Source organism: Rutidosis leptorrhynchoides, chromosome 1 (genome assembly GCF_046630445.1).
Source record: "Rutidosis leptorrhynchoides isolate AG116_Rl617_1_P2 chromosome 1, CSIRO_AGI_Rlap_v1, whole genome shotgun sequence".
Taxonomy (NCBI): Eukaryota; Viridiplantae; Streptophyta; class Magnoliopsida; order Asterales; family Asteraceae; genus Rutidosis; species Rutidosis leptorrhynchoides.
The window spans coordinates 319,911,305-319,930,701 of record NC_092333.1 but is presented as its reverse complement, the minus strand read 5'-3'; the positions used below and the strand labels follow the sequence as shown (position 1 = coordinate 319,930,701).

The following is a 19,397-nucleotide window of genomic DNA, read 5'->3' as shown; positions in this document are numbered from 1 at the left end:
TGCGAATAAAAACCGTCCGTTTCGGCCATATCAAAAAAGCATACAATTAGGCCACTCTTTTAAATATGATGGTTGTGTACACCTCACAAACAGATCATATCTTTTAAAGCTGGCGGTTGTATACTTATTTGGAAGTACTAAAGCAGTTCAAATTCTCCGACTGGGCTTGTTAGTGCCCATAGATCTATCTTTAGGATTCGCGTCAATTTGGGGCTCGTTTCCCAAATTCTCAGATTACCAGACTAAAAGGGGTGATATCCGGTGTACTCATAACTCATTCATAGAATGTTTTTATGTACTTGTGTCTATTTCTTCAAACATTTATAAAAGCATTTCATGTATTCGCAGTTCAAAATATATTTCAAAAGCATTTAATAAAGCAGTTATAAAAGCAGCGCATGTATTCTCAGTCCCAAAAATGTAAAGAGTAAAAGGGAATCAAATGAACTCACTGTACTATATTTTGTAGTAAAAAAACATATGACGATATTGAACAATGCAGGGTTGGCCACGGATTCACGAACCTATATCAATTATATATATTAAAACATATAATCGTAATCGAACAAGTGTATGTTTTATTATTAATTGTTATGTTAGTAACTTGTATGTTTCAATAATAACTAAATTAACTATATTTATTTTATATACTTTAGATAAATAATTAGTATTTATTATGAAAGTATTAATGTTGTTATGTGATGTGTTTTATATATATTCTTATATAACAATTTATTTAAATAATATCGATAATAATAAATAAAATTTTGTATCTTTTTATGATAATAATAATAATAATACTAAAAGTAATTAGATTTAGTAATGATACTGATATTAATAGTTTTGATAATAATATTATTAATAAAAGTAATGTTAGTAATAATAATAATTTTAATGAAAATGATAATAATGATAAGATAAAAATGTTAGTTTTTATAGAAATAATATTTTAAATAATAATGGTACTTTTAATAAAAATGATGATTTTAATAGAAATTTTAATAATAATACCAATATTAATGTTAAATGATAATTCTAATACTCTTATTAATAATAATGATACTTTTAATAATAATGGTCATAATAATAATCCTTATGATAATCATAATTCTAATACTCATATTAATAATAATAATAATATATATTTTAGTAATAATAATAATGATAATAATATTAATTATACTAATAATCTTATTTATAATATTGGTAATAATAATAATTACTTAATAACAATCAATAATAAATAATAATAATAATAAAAATAATAATGAAATAATAATAATAAGAGTATTAGTAAAAACTACCTCAAAGGAGTAGCCCTTAAAAAAATGCCCAAGTCCGGGTTTGAACCCGCGACGTCCCGCTAACCCGATAACACTCCTAACCAATAGTCCGGATCTATTTTTCATCTTTTCTACAAACTTAATCGTGATCAACCTCCTATTATCTACATCATCGTGACGTATTTTCTTTGTACGTATATCATACTCATGACCATAATCATCTTATCATAATCATAATCATAATCATAATCATCTCGCCTTTAAATCATTATCATCAACCTTAATCTATGATAATCATCATTATCGCGACATCACCATATCATGCATCATCCTAACATTATCCTAATCATAACCTGATATAATCACCATTTCTTAATCTGAAACATTCTCCTTTCTTGTTCATATAATTTATCATCATTCTTATATTTATTGTAGCAACCCAAACGAAATCAGAGTTGGGTCACGATCAGATAATTCGTTTTAGGCCCAAATTATTCAGTTCCAGGCCCAACTGCAGAAAGGATTTCGGCCAATATATATTTATACGGCCCCATTGTTGAATTATGTAAGCCCAACTAACGATGTGGATAAAAAAAAACCTGTTGCATGATCTATATTCTCAGTTTGTTACATTTTTAATTAATGAAATCGATTCATTATTGAATGGCTTATGACCTGGACCGCACTACATATTTATATTCATAATGTAACGAGACACCTGCTCCCTCCGACAATTTGGCCCACCATTATATTAAATTATCCCACTATTTTAAAAGAGTGCCTAATATGTCGACTAAAGTTACAGCAGAACTTCTCGATCAGAACTTGCAAAAAGGGTGGTTTCGTGAAGGTTTAAAACAGAAACAGAAAAAAATATAAGCTGTAGCAGTAAGAATTTCGCTGGTGGTGTTGGTGTTCGAAGAAAAACAGAAACGTGAATAGAGAAGGGGAGAGAAACATATTGTCAAAAGTGGCGGTTTATGGTTTCCCTTTTCCAGCTGTAACAACAGGTATAGTAGCAGCTAAAACAGCTGAGATTCGTGGTGTTAAGTAGTGGTTCAATGATGGTTAAATGGATTCAAGAAAAAGAAGAAAAGAGAAAAGGTGAGTGGTGGTTGTGTGTGGTTGTCGGTGGTTGTGATGGTTGAGAGTTTAGTGAGATTAACCGATGGTGGTCTTGGTTTGAAATGGATGGTGATCCATAATGGGGCTGGTATTCTGGGTCGAACAGAAACCGAAACCCAGTTGAAATAATGGTATGGTTCGATAGATGATAGAAGATATACAATAGTAGTGAACTACAAAAAATAGAAAGGTGAGGGTTGTTTCGATTAGGAAACAAGAAGTAGCATAGATGGTTCAGGTGGTGTTGTTATCGAATGAAAACATAAAATAAGTAGTAGTAGCAACGAAAAGGTTATGGTTTTTAGTGGTGATGGAGTGGTGGTTTGTAATCGACTTAAACAGAAGCAGTAGTAGTAAAAGAAAGTTGTAGCAACTTACAACAATGGTGGTCTTGTTAGTGGATTCATCGAGTAGAAACCAGAGACGATATCGGTTTACACAAGAAGTAGAAGTAATAAGTGTAGCAGTAGGTAAACGTAAATGACGGTGTGGTGGTTGTATGAAGGTGAAGTGGGTTAATGGTGAGAGTGAGAGTAGAGATGAGAAAACTGAAGATGGTTTGGTTATGTTTAATCTACCCTCAATTCGATGTACCAATTAGTATATAAAAAGAATTAGATAGTTATGATATATAAAGTTAGAAGATGATAGAAAGTGATAGATGGGATAGGTAACAGAAAGTGAATGTAAATTGAATCAATCAGGGAAAAAATAAGACAACAATCAGGGAAAAATAAAGGCTGAAATCGATTGCTAACAGATTTTAACGCGTATAGATATTTAATTATATTTTATGTTTAATATTATTAAACCGTAAATATAAATATCTTAATAATAACAATAATGTATAACAAATTAATATTATCACATAATTATTTAAAATGAGTTTATAAATTTATATATTTTGACCTTAATCCTTGTAAAACTATTTTAAATTTTTTTTGCCATTTTCTTGTTTTTTGTCCCAAATAAGATATTCAGAGTATTAAAATTCAAACTATCAAAGTAATTTCATTTTAAATAAACTTATCATTTACAAAAATCTTTTTACAGATCAATGATTACAATCATTATATTCGAAACCATTTATATCCGAGTCACATTATATTTATTATGTTTTAATAATAATTTATTCATTTCGTAGATTAGTTCAAATCATTACTTCATCTAATACTTTATTTAATATTTCTAATTATTACTTATATACTTATATATACATATATACACATTTATTTACAAATAGTTATTCGTGAATCGTCGGGAATGGTCGAAGGTCAATCTAACAGTTCAAAATTTTGAGACTCAACCTAACAGACTTTGCTTATCGTGTCAAAATATTAAATCGTATCGAGAGTTTGATTTAAAATTAGTCAAAATTTTCCGGGTCGTCACACTATACTCCTGTAACTAAAGACAAGCCCTTTGTTCCTACTTGCTATTCTTGTGGTAAAATAGGACATACAAAACCCAACTTTCCTAAGAAGGAGGATATCACTAAGAATGCAGATGCTGGCAAGGCTAAGGGCCGAGCATTCGTCATGACTGCTGAAGAAGCTAGGGACGACGAGGACGTCATCACTGGTACGTTTCATGTCAACAACTGCTATGCTTCTGTTTTATTCGATACTAGTGCTGATAGAAGTTATGTGTCTACTGAATTTTGTGCCTTATTTGAGGAGAAGCCCCAAACCTTAGACACTAAGTGTCTTGTAGAAATGGCCAACGGTAAATTTGTAAAAGTTGATCGGATCTACAAGGAATGTAATCTGGCTCTAGCCAATAAAACCTTAAAGGTTGACTTAATGCCTATTGAACTAGGAAGCTTTGATGTAGTCTTAGGGATAGATTGGTTATCCCCGATGAAAGTGGGTATCCAGTGTTTTGATAAGACAATTAATATTCCTCTCGAAACTGGTGAAATTCTTGTTATCTAAGGAGATAAGAGTGGTTCCAAACTTAATCTTATCTCATGCATCAAAACTCGAAAGTACCTTATGAAAGGATGTCAAGCCATTTTGGCTCACATAAAGGAAGTCAAGCCAGATGAACGGCGTATTGAAGAGGTTCCTGTTGTTAAAGACTTTCCTGAAGTTTTTCCTGATGAACTCCCTGGTCTTCCACCACAAAGACAAGTTGAGTTTTAAATAGATTTGATCCCCGGTGCTGCACCTATTGCAAAGGCACCATACCGGCTAGCTCCATCAGAAATGAAAGAGCTATTATGATAACTTCTCTCACCGTAGGGAGCACCTATATTGTTCGTCAAAAAGAAAGATGCTTTAATGAGGATGTGTATCGACTATCGCGAACTAAACAAGTTGACTGTCAAGAATCGTTATCCTCTCCCTAGAATCGATGACTTGTTTGATCAGTTACAAGGATCAAGCATCTATTCCAAGATTGACCTGAGATCTGGATATCATCAACTTAAAGTTAAGGAATCCGATGTTTCCAAGACTGCCTTCCGGACTCGTTACGGACATTACGAATTTTTAGTAATGCCCTTTGGGTTAACTAACACTCCTGCTGTGTTCATGGATCTCATGAACCGTGTATGCAAGCCTTATCTCGATAATTTTGTGATTGTTTTCATCGACGATATTCTCATCTACTCTAAGAGTGAGAAAGAACACGAACAACACCTCCGACAAATTCTGGAGTTATTAAAAAAGGAACAGTTGTATGCTAAGTTCTCCAAGTGTGAGTTTTGGTTGAAGACTGTTCAGTTTTTGGGGCATGTAGTTGACATTAATGGAATACATGTCGACCCCACAAAGATCTCGGCTATTCAGAACTGGGAAACACCTAAGAACGCGAAACACATTCGTCAGTTCCTAGGACTTGCCGGTTACTTTCGGAGATTTATCAAAGATTTCTCCATTCTTGCCAAACCACTCACCAAGTTGACTCATAAGGATAAGAAGTTTGAGTGGTCTATTGAACATGAATCTGCGTTTCAGACCCTGAAATAAAAGTTGATTACCGCTCCAATCTTATCACTACCTGACAGAACTGAAGACTTCGTAGTCTATTATGATGCTTCAACCCAAGGTTTTGGGTGTGTGTTAATGCAACGCCAGAAAGTCATTGCATATGCATCTAGACAATTAAAGAAGCATGAGAAGAACTATACTACCCACGACTTGGAACTAGGAGCTATAGTATTCGCATTAAAGATGTGACGACACTATCTTTATGGAATCAAATTCACCATATTCACCGATCATAAAAGTCTCCAGCACATCTTTGATCAAAAGCAACTGAACATGAGACAAAGACATTGGGTCGAATTACCAAATGACTACAACTGTGAACTCAAGTACCATCCTGGTAAGGCAAATGTTGTTACTGATGCACTCAGTCGAAAGGATCGAGTCAAGCCTATCCGAGTGCAAGCTTTGAATATGATTATTCAAATAAATCTAACAGCTAAAATTCGGGAAGCACAACTAGAAGCTATAAAGCAAGAAAATATCAAACATAAAGGACCTTTAGGTTTTGAAAACCAATTACAAATTAAGGAGAACAGAACACGGTATTACAACAACCGTATCTGGGTTCCTCAATTCAAAAATCTACGAAAGCTAGTCTTGGATGAAGCACATAAGACTATATATTCTATTCACCCAGGCTCCAGTAAGATGTATCACGATGTGAAAGAATTTTATTGGTGGCCTAATCTGAAATCTGATATTGCTGAATATGTGAGCAAGTATCTTACTTGTTTAAAAGTTAAGGCCAAGCATCAAAAGCCATCTGGTTTACTGCAACAATCGGATATTCCGCAGTGGAAGTGGAAATGTATCGCTATGGACTTTATTACTAAATTGTCCAAGACTTCTAGTGGCAATGATACTATATGGGTCATAGTAGATGGTCTTACTAAATCTGCTCATTTCTTACCGATCAAGGAGACCGATAAGATGGAGAGATTGTCACAACTGTATATCAAAGAAATTGTCTCTCGTCATGGTGTTCCTATATCAATCATATCCGATCGCGACAGTAGATTCACTTCCAGATTCTGAAAATCCTTACAAACTACTCTCGGAACTCAACTCGACATGAGTACTGCTTATCATCCGCAAACCGATGGTCAAAGTGAACTAACCATTCAAATGTTGGAAGATATGCTTCGCGCTTGTGTTATCGACTTCGGCAAATGTTGGGATAGACATTTGCCTTTGGTTGAATTCTCTTACAATAATAGTTACCACTCAAGTATTAAGGCTGCACCTTTTGAGGCCTTATACGGACGAAAATGTAGATCCCCACTGTGCTGGGATGAATTAGAGGACAGACAGTTAACCGGTCCTGAAATCATAGACGAGACAACCGAAAAGATAGTTCAGATTAAGAAACGAATAGAAACTGCCCGCAGCCGATAGAAGAGCTATGCTACTTAAAGTCGGAAAGATTTGGAATTCCAAGTTGGTGACAAAGTCATGTTGAAAGTATCCCCTTGGAAAGGCGTCATTTGTTTTGGTAAACGAAGCAAACTAAGTCCGCGTTTTGTTGGACCCTTCAAGATTACTAAAAGGATCGGACCTGTGGCTTATCGATTAGAATTACCTGCTGAACTAAGCAGCGTACATGACGTATTTAATGTCTCGAATCTTAAAAAGTGTCTCACTGATGACACTCTCGTTATTCCTTTGGATGACATTCACATTGATGATAAAATGCACTTCATAGAGGAACCCGTAGAAGTTATGGACCGATCTGCTAAACGCTTGAAACAAAGCACCATACCTATTGTTAAGATCCGTTGGAATTCACGACGTGGCCCCGAGTATACCTGGGAACGTGAAGACCAAATGAAACAGAAATATCCCCATCTCTTCTCAACCGCTGATGCATCCGAGAAGTCTACCTAAAACTTTGGGACGAAGTTTTTATTAACGGGGAGGTACTATAACAACCCTCACTTTTTGAATTCTAAAATTACTTAATTGACCCTAGGGTTGTTTGCCTGACTATATGTATTATTTATTTAAGGGTTGTTATATACAATTAAACATTGACCGAATAGAAATTTTTAGTCAACAACGTACGCTTAAATAAATTATATAATATTAATTTATATAATTTGACATAATTTAATTTATCTAAACTTTATATTACTTTTAATATAATAAATACAATTAAAAAATGTAATAACATTGGTAAAACTAATAAAAACCATAAGTAATAATCATAATTAAATTAAAATCATAATTTTTAATTAACATATATATAATACCGAAATAAATCATAATTATGTATTAAAAATGTAAAATACTGAAATTATTTAATATTTTACACAAAAATTCTTATTTATTAATTAAAAAAATAAAAAATAATAAAAAAATTACTTTTTATTCTAAAATTATAATGGACTACTACTTTTATTATTTTATTTGTAAATGACTCATGACCTAACATTTAATACTTTTAATTATTAAAATGCCATTAAGAATTAAATTATTTTTTCTTTTAATTATTTTATTCTTTTTACCTAATTTTTTTTAAGTATAAATACCCCTCATTTCTCATTCAAAATTACACCAAAATTTATCTCATTCTCTCTTTAAAGAATCACTACTAAGTAAGTATTCGTTTCTTTCTTTTTACTTTTTACTTTTTACTTCGGTTATTATTTTTTTACCAAAACATGTAAATAATGTTATAATTATATGTAATTGAAATAAAAATAAATACCATGTTATAATTATTCTACAATTAATATTAAGTATGAAAACATATTATAAAATTATTTGTAATCAGATTTATAATTATTAAGTAATTAAAATTAATTATTGAATATATATGTGTATATACGATATAAATAAGGAATAATTAGAGAAAAATTTAATAAATAATTTTAAAGTTTTCCTAACTTTAATATGATATTATTCTGATCAAAAATAATTTTTATAATTTTTATATGTATTTAAATCGAATTTATAATTTATTTGTTATTATGTTTACGCGAAACATAATAAAATTGAATAAATCGATTTTAATTATTAAAAATTGTCAATAACATATTATATTACTTATAAAATACCTAATTACATTCTAAAATATTTCTAAAATGTTGTATGAATTTTTGGAACATTAATTATAATTATTTACAAATTATAAGTTTTATAAACACAAATTTAATATATGTAATACATATATAATTATAAAACTATTAATAGTTATGTAATACTAATAGTAACTATATATATAATTAACTTAGTTATATAATAAAGTTTATACACCTATAATATGTGAAGGTTATAATCAAGATAACGTGCACTATATATGAACCTCACAGCTACATATGGCCTAGGGTGGTCCTTGTTGCCTTATGGAAATTTCTTGTGGATTTCGAATGCCATGACATAGATTCTGGTCAAGAATCCTGGGCGCCCGGTAACAACTGATCATTCAAGTGACTTCTATGATAGTAACGAGATTTGAGATAGTCGTACAACGTCTTGTTAAAGATTATAACCCGAACTTTCTATAATTGGAAAGTTACTAAAAGTGGAAACTTTCCATAGATAGTAACCTTTCCGAAAATGGAATTTCTTTTAGAAAACCATTATCATTAGTATAGTTACTATACTTATGTCTATCAGACAACATCTGATCGTACATTCTATCTCTAGGTTGATATCTCGGTCCCTTACCTGCTTTACTTTCCTTTCTTGCGTGGATTACTTCAACAACTATTTAAGGTGAGTTTTCATAGCTCCTTTTTTATCTATATTTTTGGGCTGAGAATACATGTACTATTTTTATATCTGATAGACACAAGTACAAACTATTATGCGACCAACATGAGTATTTTTATTGTGTTCATTTGAAACATATAAATCCCTGCTTTGTAATATCATTAATTGCTAGATGAACTAAAGTGAAAAATGGAATTATTATAGATAGCGCTATTGGGAGTAACGTCCCGCACTGTTGACCTCAGGTCAATTGGTGGTATAATAATGATCTCGACAATTGCATATGTATTGTTACGGGGTAAAATCGTTTAGTTTTGATATTATCCGCTCATGGCATACTTTTGATATACATGATATATCGACTTTATTTAAATCTTGTGGTCTAGCAAAATTACTAAAAATTAAACCTATGTTATTCACTCAACCTCGTGTTGACTTTTTAAGCATGTTTGTCTCAGGTAATTAGATGCTGTTGATGTGCTGCTTTGATGATGATTGCTTGCTATACTTGGAGTCTTCATGCATTACTTATCATTCCATTTAAAAATATTTAATGCTTTGTTCATTCAATAAAATGTAATGACTATTTATCTTCCGCTGCAAAAACTCAATAAAAGTTATATAAAACATCTCATATAGAGTCGTTCTCGTTATACAATTGCTTGATTTGATATAACTAGTCACAAATACCCCCGACCCTATTTGGGGGGGTGGCAGAGTTCTAGTGGAGGAATGTGGAAAGCCAGGCGAGGAACACACAATATTTCTTTTAAAATGACAGCTGATGTGAATGATAAGCACAACAACAGAGGAAAGACAATCTCAAAATCACAATTGTTCAAATTATTCAATCAATTGAACGCTCTTGTTGATGAAACTGAAACTCAACACAGTGATGAAGGTTTCATGGAAGATGATTGGAGTTTTGGGGACGAAGACGAATAGTTCTTTATGACTGAGGAGATGGCAGGAAAGTTATTAGATGGAATTTTGACCAAGATGGCACCATCACTATATAAGCAGAAATTAGCACAACCAACCATCCGTGCAACGGCTGTAGATATTTTGTTTGCTTTGATTACTGGAGATGAAGCTATCAAACCACCAGCAATGGCAGAATCAACACAGTGTTTTATCCCTAGAATTGCAAATTATCCATTGCCAAGGAATTTAGGAATTCCATCTATCGGTGTTTATGATGGTACAACAGATCTAGAAGATTTTCTGACTATGTTTGAAGGTGTTATGAGGTTACAGCATTGGGAAGATGAAACTGCGTGTCATATGTTTCCAATGGTACTACAGAAAATGGCAAGGGAGTGGTTTTCTAGTTTGCCACCAAGGAGTATTACCAGTTTCCTTATCAAAGTTTGAGAAGCTGCACGTTGTCACATCTTGATGCACATGAGATAACAATGTACCAGAATGAATCACTGAGTGATTTCATGAAGCGTTATACCATTGAATGTCAGAAGATACCAGACATACCAGAGTCTCAGCTTGTTTCAGAATTTATATTTTGTCTCGATCAGCGACGTTTTGCACGATTAATTCATGCTTTACGTTATGATATTCTAAAAATATTGCATCAGGCGTTGGGTATTGATCAGAAGCACTTAAGAGCAGGAGAGATGGGATATCCAAGAGTGGATAATTATCACAGAATTTTTAGACCGCAAGGCGGAGAACGGAACATGAATGATAATTACCAGAGGCAACATGGGTATGATAATACTTACCAAAAACAGCAACACGGTTGGAGGGGGAATAATCAACCAAATGACAATTATCACCATCGAAAGCCATTTGACATACATCCACTTATCATGGCGTTAACAAAAACTCCAAGAGAAATCTTGTTCACAGAACCTGTTAAGGAAACCTTTCACCCCCCACCACCAATGAAAGAGCGTCAGGGACCACATAGTGACAAATGGTGTGATTTCCATGAAGCATATGGACATGGCACCGATAATCGCAAGTCGTTGATGAGAGAGATCATTGCAAAGATCAAGGCTGGAGAGTTAAATCATCTTTTACCAGGAAAAAAGTATCGGAGAAATGATCCAAACAAACGTTTTGCTTGGCAGGGAAAATGCGTCATGGTGGATGACGTTTATTGGAACGGAAGGGAAGAAAGAAATGATGAAAAGGATCCAACTCCTGGATTGCATATCAAGGTTATATAGAATACGGTGAATGAAAATGATGCATACGGAGAGCGTAGAATGGAGCAATGGATGTATGCTCCAATAATATTTCACACCATTCCAAATTGGCGTCTGTCAGAGGAGCCTGTGGTTATCTCAGCTGTCATTGCAAACAAAAAAATTCTTCAAATTTATACTGTTACAGGTAGTGAAGCAGATATTTTATATTTGAATTGTTTCAGCGATTATCCGTTCAGCGTGAAGGATAGGCTACGCTATAGACTGTGAAAATTGCTGGTATCATGGGAGAATCAATGAAGGAAGTTGGTAGAGTGAAGCTGGATTTAACATTGGGAACACACCCTTTAGTCCGAACAGAAATTGTGGACTTTACAGTTCTTGATGGCAGATCAAGATTCAATGCATTGTTCTGTAGGCGAACCCTTCGCAAATTTGGAGCAATTACTTCCACACCACATGCAGAATTACGGTTCCCAACACCAAATGGTGTAGCAGTAGTACACTCTGAGTATGTGGGACCCGCAAGGGAAAAATCAGTTGTTTATGAAGCTCAAGGGAATTTTGTCAGAGGGGAATCATCGAAGCAGTTATTTAGCAGAAATGATGTGAATGGGTACTTTAAACCATATAAAATGTGGGAGCATTGAAAGTGAAAGGACCCGTCCTAATCCATCTGGACGAATACATTACATTTGGTTACATCGCGAGGTACTTGACCTCTATATGATACATTTTACAAACATTGCATTCGTTTTTAAAAGACAAACTTTCTTTACACCGAAAGTTGATGGCATGCATACTATTTCATAATATTTCCAACTTTAATTGACTTAGTAATAATCTTGATGAACTCAATGACTAGAATGCAACGTCTTTTGAAATATGTCATGAATGACTCCAAGTAATATCTCTAAAATGAGCAAATGCATAGCGGAAGATTTCTTTCGTACCTGAGAATAAACATGTTTTAAAGTGTCAACCAAAAGGTTGGTGAGTTCATTAGTTTATCATAATCAATCATTTTAATAGACCACAAGATTTTTATTTCCATTTCTCATAAATATACGTCCCATGCATAGAGACAAAAATCATTCATATGGATTGAACACCTGGTAACCGACATTAACAAGATGCATATAAGAATATCCCCTATCATTCCGGGACATCCATCGAACATGATAAAACAACATCGAAGTACTAAAGTATCCGCTACAACGGATGGGGTTTGTTAGGCCCCATAGATCTATCTTTAGGATTCGCGTCAATTAGGGGTGCACTAATTCTCAAAATTAGTGATGTTCCCTAATTCTTAGGCTACCAAGCAAAAAGGGGCATATTAGGCTTCGATCATTCAACCATATAATGTAGTTTCGATTACTTGTGTCTATTTCGTTAAACAGTTATAAAAGCGCATGTATTCTCAGTCCTAAAAATATATATTTCAAAAGCATTTAAAAAGGGAGTAATGAAACTCACTATACTTTATTTCGTAGTAAAAATACATATGACGTCATTGAACAAGTGCAAGGTTGGCCTCGGATTCACGAACCTATATTATTTATATATATATTAACACATATAATTGAAATCGAACAAATTTATATATTATTAGTGATATAAATGTTATCTTAAGAAATTATATGTTTCGTTAATAACTTAATTAATGTATTTATTTTATACGCTTTTAAATAAATAATTAATATTTATTATAAGAATATTAATATAATTTTTGTTAAATATATTTTTATATAACTAATTTTTATAATGATAATATTAATAGTAATAATGATAATAATAATATAGTTATAATAATAATAATACTAAAAGTAATTAGGTTTAGTAATGATACTGTTATTAATAGTTTTGATAATAATACTAATAATAAAAGTTATGTTAGTAATAATAATAATTTAAAAAAAATAATAATGATAAGATAAAAATGTTAATTTTTATAAAAAATTTATTTTAAATAATAATGGTACTTTTAATAAAAAAATTATGATGCTAATAGAAATTTTAATAGTCATATTAATAATAATACTATATATTGTAATAATAATAATATTAATCATAAAAATAATAATGAAATAATAATAAGAGTATTAGTAATAACTACCTTAAAGGAGTAGCCCTTAAAAAAATGCCCAAGTCCGGGATTGAACCCGCGACATCCCGCTAACCCGAAAACATCCTTAACCATTACTCCTTATCAGTTTTTCTATTATTATTAAGATTTTAATATCTTTTAACTTAGTTCTCTGTTTTTGAATCATCATCAATCATCAAAACATAACATTATCATCATCAACATCAAAGATCGTTGTTGTTATATTAATTGAAATTTGAGCCGGTTGTTGGCCCAGGATCACAGCCCAAGTAACAATAAAGAAGCAGCCCAAACAATATTAAATTCACGGCCCAACTCGAGCAACAAACCCAATTCGATTATTTGATCCAATTAGTCATTGATCTTGTAACATTAGGGCCCAATATTGATATCAATATAGCTAAGCCCAAGATGCAAATCCAATTATGGTTTGTGAATGTATCGATTAAACCGCAGCAACAATAGAAGGGTTCGGTTTTTTTTTTTTTTTATCAAGTGGGGTTAATGTTGGTATATGTCGGCCACTAAGCTTGTTTTATTGAAATATGTAATTGGTCCACTAGTACTTGTCCACTAAAAAGGCATGCCTTACATCTTGATCAACCTTTCTATTTAATCAAAACAGAAAAAGTCGAGCAAAAGGATCAAATGAAGCAGAAACAGAAGTATGATCAGCAGTTACCTCAGTTTAATATATGGTGACGATTAAGGGTAGTTTACAGCAGCCGAAATAGCTCATGAAGCTATAAGATGGAAACGATCATATTATCAGTTGGTTATGGTCGAATAGGATGGTGTTTTGGTGATGGCATTCGACAGAATTTATAAGTAGAAACTGTAGCAGCATACGGTGATTGTGATGGGTGATTTGTGGTTCAATTGCAACAGAAAAACAGATAGTAAATTCACGATGGTACAAAGAATATAAGACAGATATGGCGATCATTGTGGGGGTGTTCATGGAGACGGTTGTAGGGTGGTTTTGTTCCATGAAGTATGAAACGAACGAAGAAAAAAGATAGTAGTGGGTTTCATTTTAATAGTTGAATAATATGATTGTGGTGATCTTGGGAAGATAACAAATGGGTTTTGATTTCACTTTTGATACTTCGATGGTTAGGAAAAAAATAAATAATGAAACGAGCAAAGTGATTGTAAAAAAAATTGCGAATAGAAAATAGTAGCAGTGGTGGATCGTGAATCAAAGAAGAGATGGTAGATGGAAGTTGAAGGTCAAGATTGATGGTTAGTTTGATCATAAAACATGAATGGAAGTTTTTAAATAGAGTAACATGATGGAGATGGTGATGGTTTATCGTGGTGGTTCTTGGTGGTTAATGGTGGTCAATGAAGTCGTAGTATGTTGAGGTGGTGTAGTTCATGGTGGTAGAAGGTGGCGGCTGTGGGTTGTGGTTGATGGGTGTCGAAATAAAGAAGGTGGTGATGATCGTTTGTTATGGTAAAGTTCTCAATCAGGACATACACAGAATAAAAGGAATAGTTACAGCAATGGTTTAATCGATGGCAATTTAGGGTGTTCTTGGTGTTTTGATGAATAGAAATAGAAACAGAATACAGTAGTGGCAGCAATCCACGATGATGATGATGATGAATATGAAGTATAAACAGAAAGAAAAGATAGTAGCGAAAAGAGGCTGTAAGTGGTGGTTCATTGTGATGTTTGTGGGTTTGCTTGAACATGGATTTTCTTGTGGGTTGGGCTGTTAAAAAGGGTGGTAAGGTGGTCGCTTTTTTGATGGAGAATGTGAGGGTGTCGACTAGTAAAAGGAAGAAGAGAAGAGTTATGATTTTCATGTGCTTTTATCATATATAATCATATATGTATATAAGATGTTAGATAGAAGGAAGAATATGCCACTGTTTTTCATGGATGATGATGTTTGTTATCATGTATCTATCTCTATATAATATATCCTTTGTATATAAAAGTATATATTATTTATTAGATGATAATTGATTGTTTGGATAGTAAACGACACAAAGTAAGTGGTCTATGATCAAGCAATTTGGGAGCATGTATATATACAATTATATTCGGTGAAAGAAAAGTTAACTAATAATTCACTAGCATCCACCATCCGTGATATTCAATTTAGATTTAACCTGCCGACAGTTTTTCACGGACTGTGTATCGTCCACTATTTGAAATCAATGGCGGATAAAAGTCTTCGGAAAACTCCCAAGTTTTTAAATTAACAATATTTATTTATTTTGGTCATTATGGTATAAAATTTGATCCTTAATTTGTTAAATAAAAATTACATCAACCGTCCCCCTCAAATCTGGGAAAATATAAAAAGTGTTAAAACTTAACAAATAGTTCCTAAAGATATTTTTAATAAGCCTAAAATTTATAGAACTCATTTTTGTATCACCATTTATTTTAAAATTACATAAGTTTGAATTTAACTTTTAATATCAATCGAAATATCAAACGAGTATTACAATCATTTAATATTTATTTTTAATATACATTATTTATATATAGAGATATATTTTAAGTAATAATTATTATAATATCCTATTTTTATTTTACTTTACATAAATAAATTTTAGTAACAACAACATACAATATTTAAAATTATGTTTCCCAATTATTATATATATATATATATATATATATATATATATATATATATATATACACACACACACACACATATCAAGTTACAATTAATTGTTCGTGAATCGTCGGAACTGGTCGAAGGTCAAATGATATAATGAAACAGTTCAAAGATTTTGAGACTCGGTTTAATAGACTTTGCTTATCATGTCGAAACTATATAAAGATTAAGTTTAAATTTGGTTGAAAAGTTCCGGGTCATCACAGTACCTACCCGTTAAAGAAATTTAATCCCAAAATTTGATTAGGATGGTCATGACTGACAATAAGTATGTTTTCATGACGCATACGAGCTAGAAATTAGAGTTTTATTATCATTGAGTAATATAGACAAAACAATTTGGTTTTTGTGAAGAGTACGAGTGAAGCTTTCACAAAAGAGTGAAATGTATAAATGTAGGTTTGACTTAACTGGTGACGTAGTCACGGTTGATTTCCGGAATTCGAGGGATTTAGAGAAAATCTTCGTAATAAGATTTGATTCTTCGATAATTAAGGAAATTTGGATCTTCTTTGGTTAAATGCGACAATCTATTTTGATTGCTCTGTCGGATATTTCAATATAAATATAACCTCTTTTTTTCCTTTATATTTTGGAGTTCCATCCCTTTTGTTTTCTCTTCCCGACTTTAAGTCAAGCGAATAATGGTCCAGAATTCGTAGGTACGGAATTTAGAATGAACATAACTAATGTTCTGAGAGAGGAATTGTAATAGCACAATCTTGATTGGTTAAATTACCAAAATTCAAGAGAAAAGATAGAACTTATCAGAAAGATATGTTCTTGATATGTTTGGAGATTATGTATAATGTAAGAGTCGTGCAACATGGCACATGATGACGGTATAGTCTGTGAATCATCATGTTTCATTAGAAACTCAGCATGACTTACTGTAATATAATCACGTTGATCAAGTGTCATTATATTATACTAACTCATGCTTCAATTCCCAACACTACTTCAAAAACATTCATATTTTAAATTTAAATTTTTCAGAATTTAGAAATTAAAATAGTTTCCTTTCTGATGTAACACTGATATTGCGAAGACATAAATGAGTTCAGATAAGAATAGTTATTAAAATATCTTCAAAAATATCGAGGATATTTGAAAGGACCCGTCCTAATCCATCTGGACGAATACATTACATTTGGTTACATCGCGAGGTACTTGACCTCTATATGATACATTTTACAAACATTGCATTCGTTCTTAAAAGACAAACTTTCTTTACATTGAAAGTTGACGACATGCATACCATTTCATAATATGTCCCAACTATAATTGACTTAATAATAATCTTGATGAACTCAACAACTTGAATGCAATATCTTTTGAAATATGTCATGAATGACTCCAAATAATATCTCTAAAATGAGCAAATGCACAGCAGAAGATTTCTTTCATACCCGAGAATAAACATGCTTTAAAGTGCCAACTAAAAGGTTGGTGAGTTCATTAGTTTATTGTAATCAATCATTTCCATCATTTTAATAGACCACAAGATTTTCATTTTCATTTCTCATAAATATACGTCCCATGCATAGAGACAAAAATAAACATTCATATGGATTGAACACCTGGTAACCGACATTAACAAGATGCATATAAGAATATCCCCTATCATTCCGGGACATCCATCGGACATGATAAAACAACATCGAAGTACTAAAGCATCCACTACAACGGATGGGGTTTGTTAGGTCCAATAGATCTATCTTTAGGATTCGCGTCAATTAGTAGACTAGTTTATGTAGGATTTAACAAGTTCATATATCTTAAAACCTTTTAAGAATCATTATAAACGGAAGCGTGTAATTATCAATTTTACTTGTCATCTTTAAACCATTTAAGGCCAAATCCCATCAAGGATCAAGTTGTGAAAATATATGCTTACAATTAACAAGAAAAGGAAGAGTAATATACCTCCTTAAAATAAGTTTAAGGGCTGTCCAAAATGGTAGTAAGATGATGAACAAAAGTGTAGAACTTCAAGCCTTTGATCCTCCAACACCACCCTTAAGTTAGATAGACTTTATAACCTTAACACCCTTGTTAATCTAGCTTGAAGACCCACTTTTCTGCCTTGTAAAAATTCGGACAGCAGCAGTTTTTTTTTTACAGCTCAAAATGAAGATGAATGTGATGAATATTAGCTTCTAACTTGAAGCCTCAAGTGTGTAATACCCACAAGACTTTTGTGCACCAACACTACCTTTAATTTGGTTAGGATTTTGATACTAAATGAACTAGATAATCAAGCTCAAAAACCTCTCTTTTCCTTTTGTGAAAAACGGCCAGCAGCCCACTCCACAAGATGAGAGAGTTATTCCATAAACTTAGTCTCTTTCTTTTGGTCAATAAGATGGTATATGAGACAAGCATGCACATAAGTATTTATGTTATCTTAAAAGCAACATAACAAGGGATGGGAGTCTCCTTGAAGACCCCAAAAAACGTCCACCAAGGGCATTCAAAAAACAAGATTTATATTTTATAACAAACTTGTTATAAAATACCTTGGAATTTTATATAATACTTGTTATTTGTTAAGTTACTTTCATTTTATAAACCACTTTATAAAATAAAACACAACTTAATTATTTAAAATTATAAATAATTAAATATAAATTATCCAAATAATTTATCTCAAGTGATAATATTTTAGAAAACCGATTTTCTAAAGTTCAAGTGTCGCGTATTTATTTAATGATCCAAACGTTAAGATTAAATACTTGTAAAGTGTCGGTAAGCTTGTTATTGGGTATGACCCGACTTGGATCATAACATGTTAGCCACATTAATTTAATATGTCTCTCGGGCATACGAAATACCTTCAATCTACCACTTGCACGAGAAACATAAGAAATTAATGCAAGTGATGGATACAGCCTAACACACTGTCCATCACCCCTAATATGTTATGACTTTGTGCCATTCAATAACATCATCCCTTTCGAGTTCCTTACTCGAACTGATATATAGGTGAATCTTTCAATATATCCTTTCGTCCTAGATGTCATGTTAAATCCAAGAGATATAGAGTGATCACTCTCTTATAGATTTAACTTTATCAGGCCTTAGACATCTGACTCTCAACGAATAAGAGGGACAAATTCCATCTTGACTACATACGTCCTAGACACTACACCTTGTACCACACCTGAAGCCTCCCTTATGAGTTACCTTCTCAGAATAGCGAAGGAAAGAATCAAGGTACGATATTCAGTGAATATCTGAACCCAATATGTGTCTCAGGTCAGAGGATACAGTGATATTCTCCTTTACTCAAGATTACATGTGATCAACCACAAAGGCTCCATACAGTAAATCTTGAGAGCGGGTCTTCCAATATTTTT

General features: G+C 32.4%; 1 protein-coding gene across 1 annotated transcript; it reads left to right on the top strand.

Annotated features, from left to right (window-relative positions):
• Positions 1-2,790: 2,790 nt before the first annotated feature.
• On the top strand, positions 2,791-4,342 carry LOC139899046 (uncharacterized). Its single transcript, XM_071881857.1, has 3 exons — positions 2,791-2,859; positions 2,914-2,965; positions 3,864-4,342. The coding sequence occupies exons 1-3, from the start codon at positions 2,791-2,793 to the stop codon at positions 4,340-4,342; spliced, it is 600 nt and encodes a 199-aa protein (XP_071737958.1).
• Positions 4,343-19,397: the final 15,055 nt, after the last annotated feature.